Genomic DNA, 18,197 nt, shown 5'->3' with positions numbered 1-18,197 from the left:
ATTGTGCTACCACTGAGCTACAGCCCTTCCCCTAAAGAAGCATAGCAAAGCTAGGAAAATTGAGAAAACACTTTCTATCCCTTTATTGCAGGTATGAATGGTCTCAGTGCCTGTCTATTTTGTTTATGGAAACATTTCTGCCACAGTAAAGGTCTAGCATGATGGTTTACAACAATTTAAATCTTTCAATTTTAAACTGTTTGAGTGACCTTGATAGGCTGGAGCACTGGGCTGAAAACAATAGAAAGAAATTTAACAAAGGATAAGTGTGAAGTTCTACACCTAAGAAAAAGAAACCAAATTCACTGTTATAAGATGAGGGATACTTGGCTCAGCAACACTACATGCTACAAGTATAGGACGCTGGGCCCAATGTCCTGTAGGACCCTGCAGAGTTGCATTGCGGAACGGAGAGTACTGAGCGAGCTTATGTGTGTGTGTTTGAATCATTGCTAAGATTCTACCTTCCCTGCAAATTAGTCAGACAGAGGCTTTAAGCTTTAAAATAAGAAACAACTACTTTATTCTGGAAGTACATACTTGATAGGAAAGAGTCCTATATTTAGCTAACTAGCTAAGTTGGAGCAACGAGCACTGCGCCCAGTACTCGCCGTCATGCTGGAGGAGAGGGAGAGACAAAGAATAAATGTCTGCTCCCCTCTCGAGAGAAAGAAGAAGACTGGAAGGAGGGAAGGAACTGGGTTCAACATCCTTTGCATATCAGTCTAGCAGTAAGGAAGAGACAGCAGGGGATCAAAGGGACAGGTATAGCCTAACAACCAAGAGGTCTCCTCTCTAGCTACCCTTTTTAACCCCATGCAGCCTCAACCCACAAGTTGGAGTTGAACCTCATACATTCCAACAAGAAGGATCTTGGGATTGTTGTTGATCACAAGGTGAACATGAGCCCCAATAGAGTGATGTGGCTGCAAAAAAGTTAAAATGCTATTTTATGCTGCATTAACAGAAATATAGTTTCCAAATTGTGTGTACTAGTTCCTCTCTGTTCAGCATTGGCTAGGCCTCATCTTGAATACTGCATCAAGTTCTGGACACCACACTTTAAAAAGGAAACAGACAAATTGGAACAGTTTGGAGGAAGGCAATGAGGATGATCAGGGGACTGGAAACAAAGCCCTCTGAGGAGAGACTGAAATAACTGGGTATATTTAGCCCTGTGAAGAGAAGACTGAGGAGAGATATGATAGCACTGTTCAAGTACTTGAAAGGTTGTCACACAGAGGAGGGCAGGGATTTCTTCTCCATCATTCCAGAGTGCAGGACACAGAATAATGGGCTCAAGTTACAGGAAGCCAGATTTCAACTGAACATCAGGAAAAGTTTCCTAACTGTTAGAGCAGCACGACAATGGAACCAATGACCAATGGGAGGTGGTGGACTTTCTAACACTGGAGGCATTCAGAAGGCAGCTGGACAGCCACCTGTCAGGTATGCTTTAAGTTAGATTACTGCATTGAGCCCTCCTCTTTGGATGCACACCTTAACGTGGTGAGGGGGTTTGAGTGCGTTGAAGAAGCTGAGAGCAATGCCATCAGGAGTCTAGACCAAGAGGCTAGACTCCTAGCAGGGGCACCCAAGGCGGAATGGTCAAAGCTGAAACACCAGACTAAGAGGCATCCAAACTCAGAGGAAGGCAATAGTAAACCACCTCTGAGTATCTCTTACCACAAAAGCCCTATGAACAGAGTATCCAAAATGCAACATGAGATAGTGCTGGAAGATGAGACCCCCAGGTCAGAAGGCACTCACCGAGCTACTAGGGAAGAATAAAGAACTATGGAATGAAGTCAGAGACGTTATCAGAGAAGAATGCAAAAAGACAATATCTCTAGTTAAAAAGAGAGAAAGACCCCAATGGATGACTGAAGAAACTCTTCAAATGGTTAAAGGGAGAAGGAAAGCAAAAGCAAAAGGAGATAGAAACACAGTCAGAACCCTAAATGCAACAATACAGCAACTAGTATGTAGGGACAAAGATAACTAATACAATAGTTACTGTATAGAAATAGCAGAGGACAACAAAAAGGGTAGAAGAAGGGCCCTTTTTGAAAAGATTAGAGAAATGAAAGGGAAATTTAAACCAAGAGTAAGGATGTTGAATAATCAACAGGGGAACACACTGACTGATTGAGATGAAATAAAAGAAAGATGGAAGCAATACACTGAAGACCTCTATAAAAGAGATGCCAGGATGACAGATTCATTCATGGAGGCACTGTATGATGAAGAACCAGAAATTTTAGAATGCAAGGTGAAAGCTGCTCTTAAAACACTTGGAAGAAACAAATCACCAGGAATAGATGACATACCAATAGAGTTGCTACAAGCTACTGAGACTGAATCTGTCCAAATTTTGACTAAAATCTGTCAAGAAATATGGAAAACTAAGCAATGGCCCACAGACTGGAAGCATTCCATATACATCCCAATTCCAAAGAAAGGAGATCCCAGGATGTGCAGTAATTATCGAACTATTGCCTTAATATCCCATGCAAGTAAAGTAATACTCAAGATTCTACAACAAAGGCTCTTGCCATATATGGAGCGAGAAATGCCAGACGTCTAAGCTGAATTTAGAAAGGGAAGAGGCACCAGAGATCACATTGCAAACATACTTTGGATAATGGAGCGGACCAAGGAATTTCAGAAGAAAATCACCCTGTGCTTTATAGATTACAGCAAAGCCTTTGACTGTGTAGATCATGAAAAAACTATGGAATGCTTTAAAAGAAATGGGAGTGCCACAGCATCTGATTGTCCTGATGTGCAACCTATACTCTGCACAAGAGGCTACTCTAAGGACAAAATATGGAGAAACCAATTGGTTCCCCATCGGAAAGGGTGTGAGACAGGGGTGTATTTTATCACCCTATTTATTTAATCTATACACAGAACATCTCATACCGAAAGAAGGATTGGACCAAGAAGAAGGAGGTGTGAAAATTGGAGGGAGAAATATCAATAATTTAAGATATGCAGACATAAGAACATAAGAACATAAGAACATAAGAAGAGCCTGTTGGATCAGGCCAGTGGCCCATCTAGTCCAGCATCCTGTTCTCACAGTGACCATCCAGGTGCCTGGGGGAAGCCCGCAAGCAGGACCCGAGTGCAAGAACACTCTCCCCTCCTGAGGCTTCCGGCAACTGGTTTTCAGAAGCATGCTGCCTCTGACTAGGGTGGCACAGCACAGCCATCATGGCTAGTAGCCATTGATAGCCCTGTCCTCCATGAATTTGTCTAATCTTCTTTTAAAGCCGTCCAAGCTGGTGGCCATTACTGCATCTTGTGGGAGCAAATTCCATAGTTTAACTATGCGCTGAGTAAAGAAGTACTTCCTTTTGTCTGTCCTGAATCTTCCAACATTCAGCTTCTTTGAATGTCCACGAGTTCTAGCATTATGAGAGAGGGAGAAGAACTTTTCTCTATCCACTTTCTCAAAGCCATGCATAATTTTATACACTTCTATCATGTCTCCTCTGACCCGCCTTTTCTCTAAACTAAAAAGCCCCAAATGCTGCAACCTTTCCTCGTAAGGGAGTTGCTCCATCCCCTTGATCATTCTGGTTGCCCTCTTCTGAACCTTTTCCAACTCTATAATATCCTTTTTGAGATGAGGCGACCAGAACTGTACACAGTATTCCAAATGCGGCCGCACCATAGATTTATACAATGGCATTATGATATCGGCTGTTTTATTTTCAATACCTTTCCTAATGATCCCTAGCATGGAATTTGCCTTTTTCACAGCTGCCGCACACTGGGTCGACATTTTCATCGTGCTGTCCACTACAACCCCGAGGTCTCTCTCCTGGTCGGTCACCGCCAGTTCAGACCCCATGAGCGTATATGTGAAATGAAGATTTTTTGCTCCAATATGCATAATTTTACACTTGTTTATATTGAATTGCATTTGCCATTTTTCTACCCATTCACTCAGTTTGGAGAGGTCTTTTTGGAGCTCTTCGCAATCCCTTTTTGTTTTAACAACCATGAACAATTTAGTGTCATCAGCAAACTTGGCCACTTCACTGCTCACTCCTAATTCTAGGTCATTAATGAACAAGTTGAAAAGTACAGGTCCCAATACCGATCCTTGAGGGACTCCACTTTCTACAGCCCTCCATTGGGAGAACTGTCCGTTTATTCCTACTCTCTGCTTTCTGCTTCTTAACCAATTCCTTATCCACAAGAGGACCTCTCCTCTTATTCCATGACTGCTAAGCTTCCTCAGAAGCCTTTGGTGAGGTACCTTGTCAAACGCTTTTTGAAAGTCTAAGTACACTATGTCCACTGGATCACCTCTATCTATATGCTTGTTGACACTCTCAAAGAATTCTAATAGGTTACTGAGACAGGACTTTCCCTTGCAGAAGCCATGCTGGCTCTGCTTCAGCAAGGCTTGTTCTTCTATGTGCTTAGTTAATCTAGCTTTAATCATACTTTCTACCAGTTTTCCAGGGACAGAAGTTAAGCTAACTGGCCTGTAATTTCCGGGATCCCCTCTGGATCCCTTTTTGAAGATTGGCGTTACATTTGCCACTTTCCAGTCCTCAGGCACGGAGGAGGACCCAAGGGACACGTTACATATTTTAGTTAGCAGATCAGCAATTTCACATTTGAGTTCTTTGAGAACTCTCGGGTGGATGCCATCCGGGCCTGGTGATTTGTCAGTTTTTATATTGTCCATTAAGCTTAGAACTTCCTCTCTCGTTACCACTATTTGTCTCAGTTCCTCAGAATCCCTTCCTGCAAATGTTAGTTCAGGTTCAGGGATCTGCCCTATATCTTCCACTGTGAAGACAGATGCAAAGAATTCATTTAGCTTCTCTGCAATCTCCTTATCGTTCTTTAGTACACCTTTGACTCCCTTATCATCCAAGGGTCCAATCGTCTCCCTAGATGGTCTCCTGCTTTGAATGTATTTATAGAATTTTTTGTTGTTGGTTTTTATGTTCTTAGCAATGTACTCCTCAAATTCTTTTTTAGCATCCCTTATTGTCTTCTTGCATTTCTTTTGCCAGAGTTTGTGTTCTTTTTTATTTTCTTCATTCGGACAAGATTTCCATTTTTTGAAGGAAGACTTTTTGCCTCTAAGCGCTTCCTTGACTTTGCTCGTTAACCATGCTGGCATCTTCTTGGCCCTGGCGGTACCTTTTCTGATCTGCGGTATGCACTCCAGTTGAGCTTCTAATATAGTGTTTTTAAACAACTTCCAAGCATTTTCGAGTGATGTGACCCTCTGGACTTTGTTTTTCAGCTTTCTTTTTACCAATCCCCTAATTTTTGTGAAGTTTCCTCTTTTGAAGTCAAATGTGACCGTGTTGGATTTTCTTGGCAATTGGCCAGTTACATGTATGTTTAATTTAATAGCACTGTGGTCACTGCTCCCAATCGGTTCAACAACACTTACATCTTGCACCAGGTCCCTGTCCCCACTGAGGATTAAGTCCAGGGTTGCCGTCCCTCTGGTCGGTTCCATGACCAACTGGTCTAGGGAATAGTCATTTAGAATATCTAGAAACTTTGCTTCTTTGTCATGACTGGAACACATATGCAGCCAGTCTATGTCCGGGTAGTTGAAGTCACCCATTACTACCACCTTTCCTAGTTTGGATGCTTCCTCAATTTCATATCTCATCTCAAGGTCTCCCTGAGCATTTTGATCAGGGGGACGATAGATCGTTCCCAGTATTAAGTCCCTCCTGGGGCAGGGTATCACCACCCACAACGATTCTGTGGAGGAGTCTGCCTCTTTTGGGGTTTTGAGCTTGCTGGATTCAATGCCTTCTTTCACGTATAGAGCGACTCCGCCACCAATACGTCCTTCTCTGTCCTTCCGATATAGTTTATATCCAGGGATAACCGTATCCCACTGGTTTTCTCCATTCCACCAGGTCTTCGTTATGCTCACTATATCAATGCTCTCCTCTAAGACCAAGCACTCCAGTTCTCCCATCTTGGTTCGCAGGGTCCTAGCTTTAGCGTACAGGCACTTGTAAGCAGTGTCTCTCTTCAAGTGTCTTTGGCACTTGTGGTTAGGCCTGTGGTAATTTTGCTCTTCTGAATTTATATCCTGTGCCCCTGCTCTCACAATGCCTACTTCTAGGCCTACCCCTTTTAAAATTTCATCATTTCTTTGGTTTTTATCCCAGGGGGGAGGTTTATTCCGAACCGGACCTTTCTCAGCTCCTGTCGGGTTTCCCCCCTCAGTCAGTTTAAAAGCTGCTCCGCCACCTTTTTAATTTTAAGTGCCAGCAGTCTGGTTCCATTCTGGTTCAAGTGGAGCCCGTCCCTTTTGTACAGGCCCGGCTTGTCCCAAAATGTTCCCCAGTGCCTAACAAATCCAAACCCTTCCACCCGACACCATCGTCTCATCCACGCATTGAGACTGCGAAGTTGGGCCTGTCTGGCTGGTCCTGCGCGTGGAACCGGTAGCATTTCAGAGAAAGCCACCTTGGAGGTCCTGGCTTTCAGCATCCTACCTAGCAACCTAAATTTTGCTTCCAGGACCTCACGGCTGCATTTCCCCATGTCGTTGGTGCCAACGTGCACCACGACCACTGACTCCTTCCCAGCACTGTCTACCAAACTATCTAAACGACGGGCGATATCCGCAACCTTCGCACCAGGCAGGCAAATCACCTTGCGGTCTACACGCCCATCACACACCCCACTGTCTATGTTCCTAATGATCGAATCACCCACTACAAGGATCCCTCCACCCCCTGGAGATATATCCTCGGCACGAGAGGATAGCTGCTCATCCCCCAAGGAATGGGTCCCTTCTAAGGGATCGTTTCCCTCTTCCTCAGCTGGATGCTCTCCTTCCCTGAGACCATCGTTGTCCATGATAGCAGGAGAGCTATCATCGTTGGAGTGGGACACAGCTATAACGTCCCTGAAGGCCTCCTCCACACCCCTCTCTGCCTCTCTCAGCTTTTCCAGGTCCGCCACCTTGGCCTCAAGGAAATGAAGTCGTTCCCGGAGAGCCAGGAGCTCATTGCACCGAGAGCACACCCACGACTTCTGTCCAACAGGCAGATAGTCGTACATGCTGCAGGCGGTGAAAAACACTGGAAAGCCCCCACACGCCTGCTGGCTTCTTACCTGCATAGTTTTGTTTAAGGTTTATTACGTCAATGGGTTGGAGACTGCGGTTTAGTTGAGGTCAGGGAACAGACGGGCAGAATGGGGGGCCCTGACCTCCTCGCCCTGACCTCCTCGCCCTGCTGCCAAACTCGCTCTGCTGCTTAACTCGCCTTGACGCTTCGTCAGCTGGGGCTCCCTCTAGCTCGTGGAGCAGGCTCCCTCGCTAGGGTGCTCTGACTCTATATGTGTGGCTGGTTCCTCCCAGCTACTGCTGCCAGCCAATGATGTGTTACTTGAGGCTGATGGCTATCAGCTGGGGCTTAACTCTTTAGTATTCTCTCAGGCTTCCTTCCTGAGCTAGGGGCAGGGCTGTTTAAGCTTTTGGCTGCTTTTAATCTCAGCTAGGGGCTGCGCCTTCCAGGCAAGTCTTTTGTGTTTGTTGTTTTCCCACCTAGAACAGCCTGACCTTTCTTTAACCTAGGGAAACAGAGCTTGTGGTTGTGTTTCAGGAAGGCTGAAGCTGCCCTTTTTAGCAAGGACTGAGCTGACTCTCTCCCTGTATGTGTCGGTGGGGTTTCCTTTTCCCCCTTCTCTCCGACTGGAATTTAGCCTTGTTTACAGTGTCCCCTGCAGCTTTCCTGCTAGGGTGGTGTTGAAAACTAGCTTTCTATACGCTTCCTTCTCCTAGGATCTGTCTCCTAAGATATAGGTTCTTTCAGGATTTGGCTCCTAGCTCAGGGTGACCTTGGGCTGCCCTTATTACTTATTGCTCTGAGCTGTTTTACTTCAATTAAATAATGGAATAAATGGGAGCTACTTACCCTCTTTTCGCTCTGCTGCTTAACTCGCCTTGACGATGCCATACTCTTAGCAGAAACCAGTAATGATTTGAAACAAATGCTGATGAAAGTTAAAGAGGAAAGCACAAAAGCAGGACTACAGGTGAGCGTCAAAAAGACTAAAGTAATGACAACAGAAGATTTATGGAACTTTACAGTTGACGATGAGGACATTGAACTTGTCAAGGATTATCAATATCTTGGCACAATCATTAACCAAAATGGAGACAATAGTCAAGAAATGTGAAAGTTGGACAGTGAAAACAGCTGATAAGAGAAAATATCACCGCATTTGAAATGTGGTGTTAGAGAAGAGCTTTGCAGGTACCATGGACCATGCAACAGACAAATAATTGGGTGTTAGAACAAATTAAACCAGAACTGTCACTAGAAGCTAAAATGATGAAACTGAGGTTATCATACTTTGGACACATAATGAGAAGACATGATTCATTAGGAAAGATAATAATGCTTGTAAAAACAGAAGGGAGTAGAAAAAGAGGGCGAAACAAGAGATGGATTGATTCCATAAAGGAAGCCAAACCTGAACTTACAAGATCTGAACAGGGTGCTTCATGACAGACGCTCTTGGAGGTCACTGATTCATAGGGTCGCCATAAGTCGTAGTCGACTTGGAGGCACATAACAACAACAACAACAACAACTGCATTGAGCGAGGGGTGGGTGGACTTGATGGCCTTATGGGTCCTTTCTAACTCTACTATTCTATTTTTTTATGACTTGTATAGAAATATCACAGATTATGTCCGTGGCATTTGATGGGCCATTGGCCCATTTACTTACATTTCCTCCCTCTACAAAGATCGAGGTGTAGTTTTTTAATTAATTATTTACAACATTTATATCCTGGCCTTTTTTCCAAGCACCTCAAAGCAAAGTACACTGTTACCCTGCCCCTCCATTTTAACCTCATAACAACCGTGTGAGTTAGGCTAGGTTGAGTGATAGTGAGTGGCCCAAGTGATGTTCATGGATGAGAGAGGATTTGAACTGGCTTGACAGGATAACCTCTATATTGTGCTGTGTGTATGTGTGTTCTGTCTTGATATTCTTTTACATACATCTGTTTGCCAACTACATAATACTTCATTGAAATGATGAAGAGGGATGTTCTCTCAGTAGTTCATGCGACAATACCCGTTGTCCTTTAAAAGGACATAAAACATGTTAAGTTTCAAAATATAACTTCTCCCCGTCGGGGAATCGAACCCCGGTCTCCCGCGTGACAGGCGGGGATACTTACCACTATACTAACGAGGATGCGCTTCCTTTGCGTTTTGAACTGAATAGAGAGAAAAAAGTGGGCAAACGCCATAACCAGCTAGTCTAAACTAGTTTGTTTCTACTTAATTCTGCCCGAGGATGCACGGCAATTATCCTAAGCAGGATGTCTGAAATTCATGTATAGGCTTTGTCAGACAAGTTTCTTTTGCTATCTCAGGACAGATTATGCAGGCAGTAACAGCATTTTTAGAGAGAGGCAAACCTGCAAGGCTTCAACGCTATGTGTAAGGCAAGAGGACGTATTGTAACTGGTGAGTGATGGATGGAAAGAAAAACGTAACAAAGAACCACAATGTATCACTGAATAGTAGTTCTTTACATTGGAAGGCGTTTTTGGCCATTTATCAAAAGAGGGACTAGGTATTTTCAAAAATGCAACGTAGTCGGCAGGATTCGAACCTGCGCGGGGAGACCCCAATGGATTTCTAGTCCATCGCCTTAACCACTCGGCCACGACTACTTATTAACATAAGGCACACCTTACTTCCTTAATCCGCGCTTTTCACAGAGCTCTTCTGTATGTTTGTTCCGACTTTTCTCTTTAATTTCCAAGGCTTTTTCCTTGTCCTTGTTCTGCGTTACTTGCTTCTTCAAACCAGGATACAGTCCGTTTATTTCAGAAGAACTGAAAAATAGGAAGTCCAATTCAGATGTACGATCAATTTAACAAAACTATATACAGAACCTTGTCTTCCAGTCCCAAGGTAGCTTTTCTCAGCATTTTTAATGACAAATACGCACCTATTAATTTCTTTGTCACCGGTTTCTAGTCTGGAGACAGCAGTGGAATGGAAAGCTCAATGAAATTGCTCCTTGCAATTTCAGCTGATACTGCTATAGCTGGTACTGTAAATGATTTGGAAGCTGTGCTTTAATGAAAGGATGGAGAAGTTGTGGCACTACTATAGATGTTGTTGGACTCCAGTTCCCATCAGCCCCTGTCAACATGGCTAATGATCAGGGATTATTTGAACTGTAATCCAAAATATCTGGGGTGCTACCAGTTTCTCTGTCCCTGATCTAATGGAGAAACCGATGTACCAGGCCCCTGTGATCAATAATGCCTCTCAATCAGATGCTTCTGAAGCCAGAGTATTTCCAGTTATTGTGTTCATTAACCATGATTAATCAATGCAATGGTCCACTTCTCATCACAAATCATTTTAGACTGGATGTCTTACTATTGTTGTTGTTGTTAATTAGCTTTATTAGTCTCTTGTCACCCAAAGGTCCCCAAGTGACTTACAAATTGTTAAAACAAATAAAACACACTCTAAATCATAACAATAAAGAACAAAACAATAGCAATATCACTGCCATGCAATCACAGGAAGGTTTGGCAACGTATTAAAACAAAACATCATCTCAATCTATCAGGTGTGGATGGAGCCATGGATGCAACTCTTACATATGTACAGGAGGCTTTTCCAAAGTTTTCCCTGGCTAGAATGTGTCTTTGATCTGGGACAATGCCTCTTGGTTGTCTGGGAGGAAGATGGAGTAGTGCGTTTGTGCAGAAACATCTCCATTCCATGGGCTGGAATGTAACTAACTGTACAAAATGTAAGAGTCACATCTATTGCACTGCCACTGTTGCCTCTGGCACCTCCCACCACTCACATGCACCCCCACCCCAGTCTGCCCATGAGGGAAAGCTGCCTTCAGGCTGAAAAAGTTCAGGATGAATGACCTGAAATTGAGTCATATTTGGCTCATCAGGCCTTTGATATGGAAATATTTAAGAAGTCAGGAAGAAAGAACTAGAAGACTGATCATTCTTAATGGCACAAAACAGTTTCTTCCCCTTGTCTGATGACATAATGTATTCTGTTCTAAGCCTTTATTGTTATGTGCCTTCAAGTTAATTATGACTTATGGTGACCCTATGAATCAGCGACCTCCAATAGCATGCATTTTTGATACTCTGTTCATAGGGTTTTCATTGTAAGAGGTACTCAGAGGTGGTTTACCATTGCCTTCCTCTTAGCCTGGATGCATCTTAGTCTGGTGTCTCAGCTTTGACCATTCCGCCTTGGATGACCCTGCTAGGAGTCTAGCCTCTTGGTCTAGACTCCTAACAGCATTGTTCCCAGCTTCTTTGACACTCTCAGACCCCCTCACCATGTTAAGTTGGGAGAGTCAAAAGCGACGTAAAAACACGAAGAGCCCCGCAGGATCAAACCAAAGGCCTATCTAGTCCAGCATCTTATTCTCATAGTGGCCAAGCAGGTTCCTATAGGAAGCTGGCAAGCAGGACCTGAGTGCAAGAAGACTGTCACCAGTTGCGATTCCCAGCAATTGGTTTTCAATGGCATAATCCCTTGGACACTGGAGTTACAACACAGGCATCATGGGTAGGCACTTTATTGCAATCCAGGTGCAGTGTGCAACAGCAAATCTTCCAGGTTTTAGTTTCTTGGCTAGCCCCTTTCTTCACCCCAAATAATTATATCAATAAACACATCTTAGGAACATGAACAAACAATCTTGAACCTGGCATGCATTTAATACGACTGTGAATACTTCTAATATAACCTCCACCCCAAATTAACACTGCCCCACCACACTACAATATAACTATGCAAGTCAATTTAAAAGTTGTGTGTAGAGTGTGTCAGATTCTTTATATCAAGAATTCTGTAGTCCAGAAACTAGGCTGAGAACGGTAGGATTTAGACTGCAATCCTATGCACCCTTACCAATGTGAGTAAGGTCCATTGAACATAGTGGGAGTTACTTGAGAGGAAAATATGCATAGGACTCAGCTGCTAGATCTCATGGCTGAACTCCTTCCCTGTCCATGAACCCCCAAGGAATATCACAATCTACTTACATATATTCTTGGTAAACAAACAGCAAATGTGTAACTCTGAAAGAACATAGTGGGAGGTTCTGTTCCTAAACAAGCACGGCTATTGTCAAAAACATTGCTGGTGGTCCTTGTGGACCACAAGGCCCTCATCCAAATGGGGTTTCCAATGTAAAACTCTTCTAGATATATATTGTTGGGTTCACCCCAGTCTCCAAGTGGTGAAAGACTTGCAGGAGTTCCACCGCTTACCCAATTTTCTTGAAATGAAGGTCAGTGGACACTGTGGTATCTTTATGATATATAGCTTTATTTACACATATATACAACTTGAACATAAGATGGAAGAGCTCACAACATTAACACTCCAACACTCCCCATTAGGTTTGATCAGACTAACTCAAAAACACACAGGCTACCTCTTGGGCCTATTTGGGTGGGGTGGTGGTGGTGGTGAGGGCTGCCCTCTTCAAGGAGTATCCCTGGTCATTTATTCCTATGGCAACAGATCTGCTCCTGCTCAAGTCTTTAGATATGTTAATGTTGACAGACTTGGCTGGACCTATTAACCAAGAAACTGGCTTAACCAGTTCAGTCTGTTTCTTCCAGATACAGACTTAAATGCTTGGAGAGTACCCACGAACACCATCCAAACCAACCCCCCAATCCTATTTTTAACTTCCACCCCAAGAAAAGGCATGGTCAGAAACAGATATCTCCTCGGATTTTCGCCCTTTCTATTAATTTGTGGGTGGCTCTTAAAAGAGCCTTTTAGGATCAAATCTCTGCTAAAACATTCACTTCTTTTTAGGCGCCGCCTTCTTCGGCTTGGCCGTCTTGGCTCTGGGCGTCTTCGGCTTGGCCTTCGCCTGGACCGCTTTGGTTTTAGCCGGACTCTTGGCGGCTTTCTTCGCTTTGACAGCCTTAGCCTTCTGCGGGCTCTTGGCTGGCTTCTTGGCGCCTGACGCAGCAGGCTTCTTCACCACCTTCTTCGGGCTTTTCTTGACCCCGGAGGAGGCCTTCTTGGCTGGCTTCTTCTTGGCCACCTTCTCCTTGCACTCCGCGGCCGGCTTCTTGCCGAGCTTGAAGGAGCCCGAAGCGCCTGCGCCTTTGGTCTGCATCAGCGTCCCTTTGCTCACCAGGCTCTTGAGGGCGAGCTTGAGGTGTCCGTTGTTCTTCCCTACGTCGTAGCCGCCCGACGACAGCGCCTTTTTCAGCGCGGCCAGGGACACCCCGCCGCGCTCCTTGGAGGCCGAGACCGCCTTGACCAGCAGCTCCGTCACGCTGGGGCTGGAGGGCTTGTGGGGCTTGGGGGCGCCCGCCGCCTTTTTCGCCTTCTTGGCCGCCGGGGCAGCGGGGGCGGCTGGAGCCTTTTCAGTCATGCTGGCAGAGAAGAAGGCGCGCTCTCCCTCGCCGGACAACGAACCCTGGAACCGCAGAAAAATGATCGAGCAGACCGAATGGGCTGCCTGCCTGGTATTTATAGGGCGTCAGCTGTGCTCCCATTGGTGCGTTTGGGCGCCTTCTGCCTGAGGATCAGAAATGGCTCCTGTGTCTCCCAACATTGTGTTTCTCACCGTGCGCAAGACAGCCATTTAATCCGTCTGCCCTGCACCGAATTACCCGGTTTCAGGGTAGAACTGGAAAGGACACTCCATCCTTCTGCTGCGTTAGTACGAGGCGCTCCTAGGGAAGTAAAGGCCTTTATAATCGGAGCCGGAATGCAAAGACAACGTCCCGAGGAAGCCTCTGACTTGGGAAAGTTCTGCTTTCCAGTTAAAAAACACCCGCTTCTTCCCCGAGTAGGATTCTGAAACCTTTAAGCGTCAATCTCCAGAGGGTCTGGGAGCCTCCGGAGCAAGGTATCCAACGCGTGCCCAAAACAGTGTGGTCGGAAAGGGTGCGTGAAAGTGTCAGTACTAACACAAGGAAGGAAGGTTTCAGGGAAAGCGATGGTTCTATCTGGGAAGCAGAAAAGGGGGTCCAGATTGGTTCAGAGATGGTGCCCCTCTGTGGACCAGCGTGTGTCGCTGGGATATTATATATACACAAGGCATTTCATTTGAAATGTGGTGTTGAAGGAGAGCATTGTGCATACCATGAACTGTGGAAAAGACAAATAATTGGGTGTTAGAACAAATTAAACCAGAACTATCACTAGAAGCGAAAATGATGAAACTGAGATGATCATACCTTGGACACGTAATGGGAAGACACGATTCACTAGAGAAGACAATAATGCTGGGAAAAACAGAAGGGAGTAGAAAAAGAGGAAGGCCAAACAAGAGATGGATTGATTCCGTAAAGAAAGCCACAGACCTGAACTTACAAGATCTGAACAGGGTGGTTCACGACAGATGCTCTTGGAGGTCACTGATTCATAGGGTCGCCATAAGTCGTAATCGACCTGAAGGCACATAACAAGAAGACATTCTATCTAAAAGAAAGGGATTGGGCTCCCCGGTAGAATAAGCATTCCGTTCGTTCTTCCTTGCAGCATTTCTCTCCCCAAACCAGCAAGATTGCCCTCAGTATTGGCAGGCATGCGCTGATTTGGGAACCCCTCACCGTCTCTCGGTATAGCTCTGTGTGTATATGAGGAGGCTTTGCATATTTCCATGACTCTTGAGACATAACGTGCGCATAGACTCTTGTGTGGGATCCCATGAAAATAAACAAAGGACCGTCCTGTATCAGGGACTAGCATCAGCTTTGCTATCCTCGCCATCCGTCCTCCTACCAACCCTCCAATGAGGAAAGCCACCCATTAACTTAGGCATGAGAAACGGCAAGGGAACTTGTCCTTGACTTATATTTAAAAAGCCCATCTCGACTCCTTTACGTGAATATAGTACAGGCTTCGCTGATGCTTTTTGGGGGGGGGAGTGTTGTTAAGCTGTAGTGTGTGACAGAATATTGGTAGGGAAACTGAAGGCACACACACACATATATAGACTTAAAGGGTGCAACCCTAAGCACACTTACCTGGGAGTAAGCTTCACTGCATTTAGTGGGACCGGAGAAAACATCATGGTTAGAACTGCTTCATAAGAGGCTTTCTCAAAGGCCTGTCATAGAATCATAGACTATCATAGAATCACAGAGTATCATAGCAAACTTGGAAGGAGCCTATAAGGCAATCGAGTCCAACCCCCTGCTCAATGCAGGAATCCAACTTAAATCACACCCGACAGGTGTCTGTGCAGCTGCCTCTTGAAAGCCTCCAGTGTTGGAGAGCCCACCACCTCCCGAGGTCATTAGTTCCATTGTCATACTGCTCTAAGAGTTAGGAGGTTTTTCCTGATGTTCAGTTGAAATGTGGCTTCCTGCAACTTGAGCCCATTATTCCATGTCCTGCACACTGGGATGATCGAGAATAGGTCCTGGCCCTCCTCTGTGTGGCAACCATTCATATTCGATGACAGGGAGCACATGGAGATTCATAGCTGCATTTGAAAGCTTTTATACTGAAAACGGGTGTAGTTTCTGGGGTCATGGGGGATTGTAGACCCCTTACTTTTTGTGGGAGCAGGGTCCCAGCCAGGTCCCTATGTATCAGCCAGTCAACATGAAAGGGGAATGTGTTAGCCACTGAGAAGAGTCTTGTCCTTTTGAGCTGATTGGAGTCAATCAGAGTGAAAAGAGGTGAGTCAGCCACTGAGGAGACTCTTCTTAGTAGCTAACACACAGCCTCCCCTTACATGCTGATTGGCTCCTAGGAACAACTGCGATAGTAGAGTGTAGACTCAACTATGACACAGAGACCAAGGGAGATGAAGGAAAGTGGAAAATGGGCTGTGTGGAGCATGATGTGACTATCGTGAAGGGACTCTGCACTTCTGAATTTGCTGCTGCAATACTGACTGAAAAAGTAGTTGTGTGTGTTTATTGCACAGAGTTTATCAGCAGTAACGACACATATATGCCACCATCTACATATGGCTGATTGTCATTTTCTGTTTTTCTATAATTTACAGTATTGTGAAAAGCAAAAAAACCTGTGTGTGTAATCGAATGACACGCAAGACAATAATTTGGGTGTTTACGCTGGATTTCTGTGTCTGGGTATGAGTCAGGATTTGTTCTTTTACATTGAGGAATCATTTCAAATTGGGCTCCTGACCATCCACAGCCTTGTCTGATGCAATAAAGCCTGCGGCACAAACTACTTATTTATTTATGGCATTTATATTCTGCACGTTTACAATTTTAAAATACTAAAACTAGGCCTGCTAAGGCCTGCACTTACCTCTGCCACACCCTTGGTTATCTCTGGTTTCAGTTTCAGGGCAGGGTAAGATGTTTGCTGCTGTTGTATGCCTTCAAGTCAATTACGACTTATGGCAACCCTATGAATCTTTTGGATATATTCATAGGGTTTTCATGGTAAGAGGTATTCAGAGGTGGTTTACCGTTGCCTTCCTCTAATCCTATAGCACCTGGTATTCCCGGGTGGTCTCCCATCCAAGTACTAACCAGGCCTGACCCTGCTTAAGCTTCCGAGATCAGACAAGATCAAGCATATTAAGGGTAGTATGGCCATAAGGGGTAAGATAGGGAATGCATAAAATAATCATAGAAATACACTTCGGTTTCTACCTGGCTATTGTATTAACTTCACAAAATTATTGGAGCACTACAAGGATAAAAAAACACTGAGTTCAGAGAATGGCATCTGAGCTCAGCCGCAATAATATCTTTTTCGATGTGATGTATGTTTACCACAGAAAGTGGTCTTTACAGATCTTCTGTGTGTCTCCCACCAGAGATGGTGACATGTCTAAGATTCTCAGTCACCCCTTGGAAGAAGATAACGCATGGAGGCGACATGGCTTAGATGGTCAAAGCACCTGTATAGTAAACAGGAGATCCTGGGTTCGAATCCCAGTGGTGCCTTCTTCATTTTCCCCTCTGAGTCAAAGATCATATTTCAAAAGACTAAATATTTATTTCCATGGCAGGCAAACCCTCTCATATAGAGTATTATAAAAACAAACCAACGAACGAATAGGACAGTCGCCAAAGAACTGCAATCAAGAGAATGAAGCTATGAAACATAGTGGAAATATAATGCACTTTGCTGTTATTGTACTGTGGAATAATCAGATTTTAACAGTGAGATCCTATGCATGCGTACTCAGAAATAAGACTTAGTTCCGGGTGAGTGAATATAGGATCCCAGCCTTCCTCGTAGAAAGTGCCTTTTTCATTGGTGGGGTGAGACAACACAGGAGGAAACCCCCCCTTAACAACAGGTCTTCAACGCATTGTGATATTTTTGAAGAGGGAGTGAAATACTCAGCGCAGATATGGTTCCATGGTGTAATGGTTAGCACTCTGGACTCTGAATCCAGCGATCCGAGTTCAAATCTCGGTGGAACCTAACTTTTCAATGATTACATTTTAAAAAAGGAGGGGGAAGAGTTGACTTTATTTTGAAAGTTCGTCTACTGAAACATTTTGCCTTTATCAATGAACAAGCAAGTGGCCTTCTGTATTGCTTGGTAACCAGAGGTGCACTACCCATGAACATGGAACGAAAGGTCAGGTAGACTCTAGCGACTATCCTCACACGGTATAATTCCAATTGACAACTTTTGACAATGAGCCATCATCGATCAGACATCAGTTGCATACTTTTCACATAAGCCCAAGAACATTGCTTTTGAATTTAAGCTGTTCACCCATTCTGCGTTCCAAGTGTTTAACAGCCACGCGAGTACATGAACGTGAGCACTCGTCCCTGGGCGGACGTTAATTAGTGATTAGTATATTTATTCTTAAGTACACGGCTCTGTTGCGCCTTTCCCGTCTTCTGTTCTCTTCCCCACGTCAGATTTTTAAGACCGAAATAAGGTTCATGTGGGTAGCAAAGGAGCCTGTTTCCTTTATGGTAAAGACACCAATTAAATATAGTAGCTTAAACTTGGAATGACATAAAATGGATGCATGCACCGCTGATGCATAGTTGCACAAACAAACGCAAGTCCTAATTAATAAATGTACGAATAGAAACAAAAAATCTCAGTCTCCCCGTCGGGGAATCGAACCCCGGTCTCCCGCGTGACAGGCGGGGATACTTACCACTATACTAACGAGGAACAACTTGCAGAAGGAGCAATCCAGATGCT

General features: G+C 44.6%; 1 protein-coding gene, 5 non-coding genes and 1 pseudogene across 6 annotated transcripts; 2 read left to right on the top strand and 5 right to left on the bottom strand.

Annotated features, from left to right (window-relative positions):
• Positions 1-9,161: 9,161 nt before the first annotated feature.
• Positions 9,162-9,233, bottom strand: TRNAD-GUC (transfer RNA aspartic acid (anticodon GUC)). The gene has a single exon. It is a non-coding gene; the product is annotated as a tRNA-Asp (tRNA).
• Positions 9,234-9,635: 402 nt separating this feature from the next.
• On the bottom strand, positions 9,636-9,717 carry TRNAS-AGA (transfer RNA serine (anticodon AGA)). The gene has a single exon. It is a non-coding gene; the product is annotated as a tRNA-Ser (tRNA).
• Positions 9,718-12,354: 2,637 nt separating this feature from the next.
• Positions 12,355-13,514, bottom strand: LOC133366346 (histone H1-like). The gene has a single exon (XM_061589364.1). The coding sequence runs from the start codon at positions 13,446-13,448 to the stop codon at positions 12,864-12,866; it is 585 nt and encodes a 194-aa protein (XP_061445348.1). The 5' UTR covers positions 13,449-13,514; the 3' UTR covers positions 12,355-12,863.
• Positions 13,515-16,493: 2,979 nt separating this feature from the next.
• Positions 16,494-16,613, bottom strand: LOC133368160 (5S ribosomal RNA; annotated as a pseudogene).
• Positions 16,614-16,888: 275 nt separating this feature from the next.
• On the top strand, positions 16,889-16,962 carry TRNAT-AGU (transfer RNA threonine (anticodon AGU)). Its single transcript has one exon. It is a non-coding gene; the product is annotated as a tRNA-Thr (tRNA).
• A 415-nt stretch (positions 16,963-17,377) lies between these two features.
• TRNAQ-CUG (transfer RNA glutamine (anticodon CUG)) lies at positions 17,378-17,449 on the top strand. The gene has a single exon. It is a non-coding gene; the product is annotated as a tRNA-Gln (tRNA).
• Positions 17,450-18,095: 646 nt separating this feature from the next.
• TRNAD-GUC (transfer RNA aspartic acid (anticodon GUC)) lies at positions 18,096-18,167 on the bottom strand. Its single transcript has one exon. It is a non-coding gene; the product is annotated as a tRNA-Asp (tRNA).
• Positions 18,168-18,197: the final 30 nt, after the last annotated feature.

This window comes from Rhineura floridana, chromosome 11 (assembly GCF_030035675.1).
Source record: "Rhineura floridana isolate rRhiFlo1 chromosome 11, rRhiFlo1.hap2, whole genome shotgun sequence".
NCBI classification, from domain to species: domain Eukaryota; kingdom Metazoa; phylum Chordata; class Lepidosauria; order Squamata; family Rhineuridae; genus Rhineura; species Rhineura floridana.
This window is presented reverse-complemented; position numbering and strand designations above follow the sequence as displayed.

What these genes read in the sequence shown, in the direction of transcription:
- LOC133366346 (XM_061589364.1), bottom strand. Translation starts at nt 13,448, where the DNA reads ATGACTGAAAAGGCTCCAGCCGCCCCCGCTGCCCCGGCGGCCAAGAAG.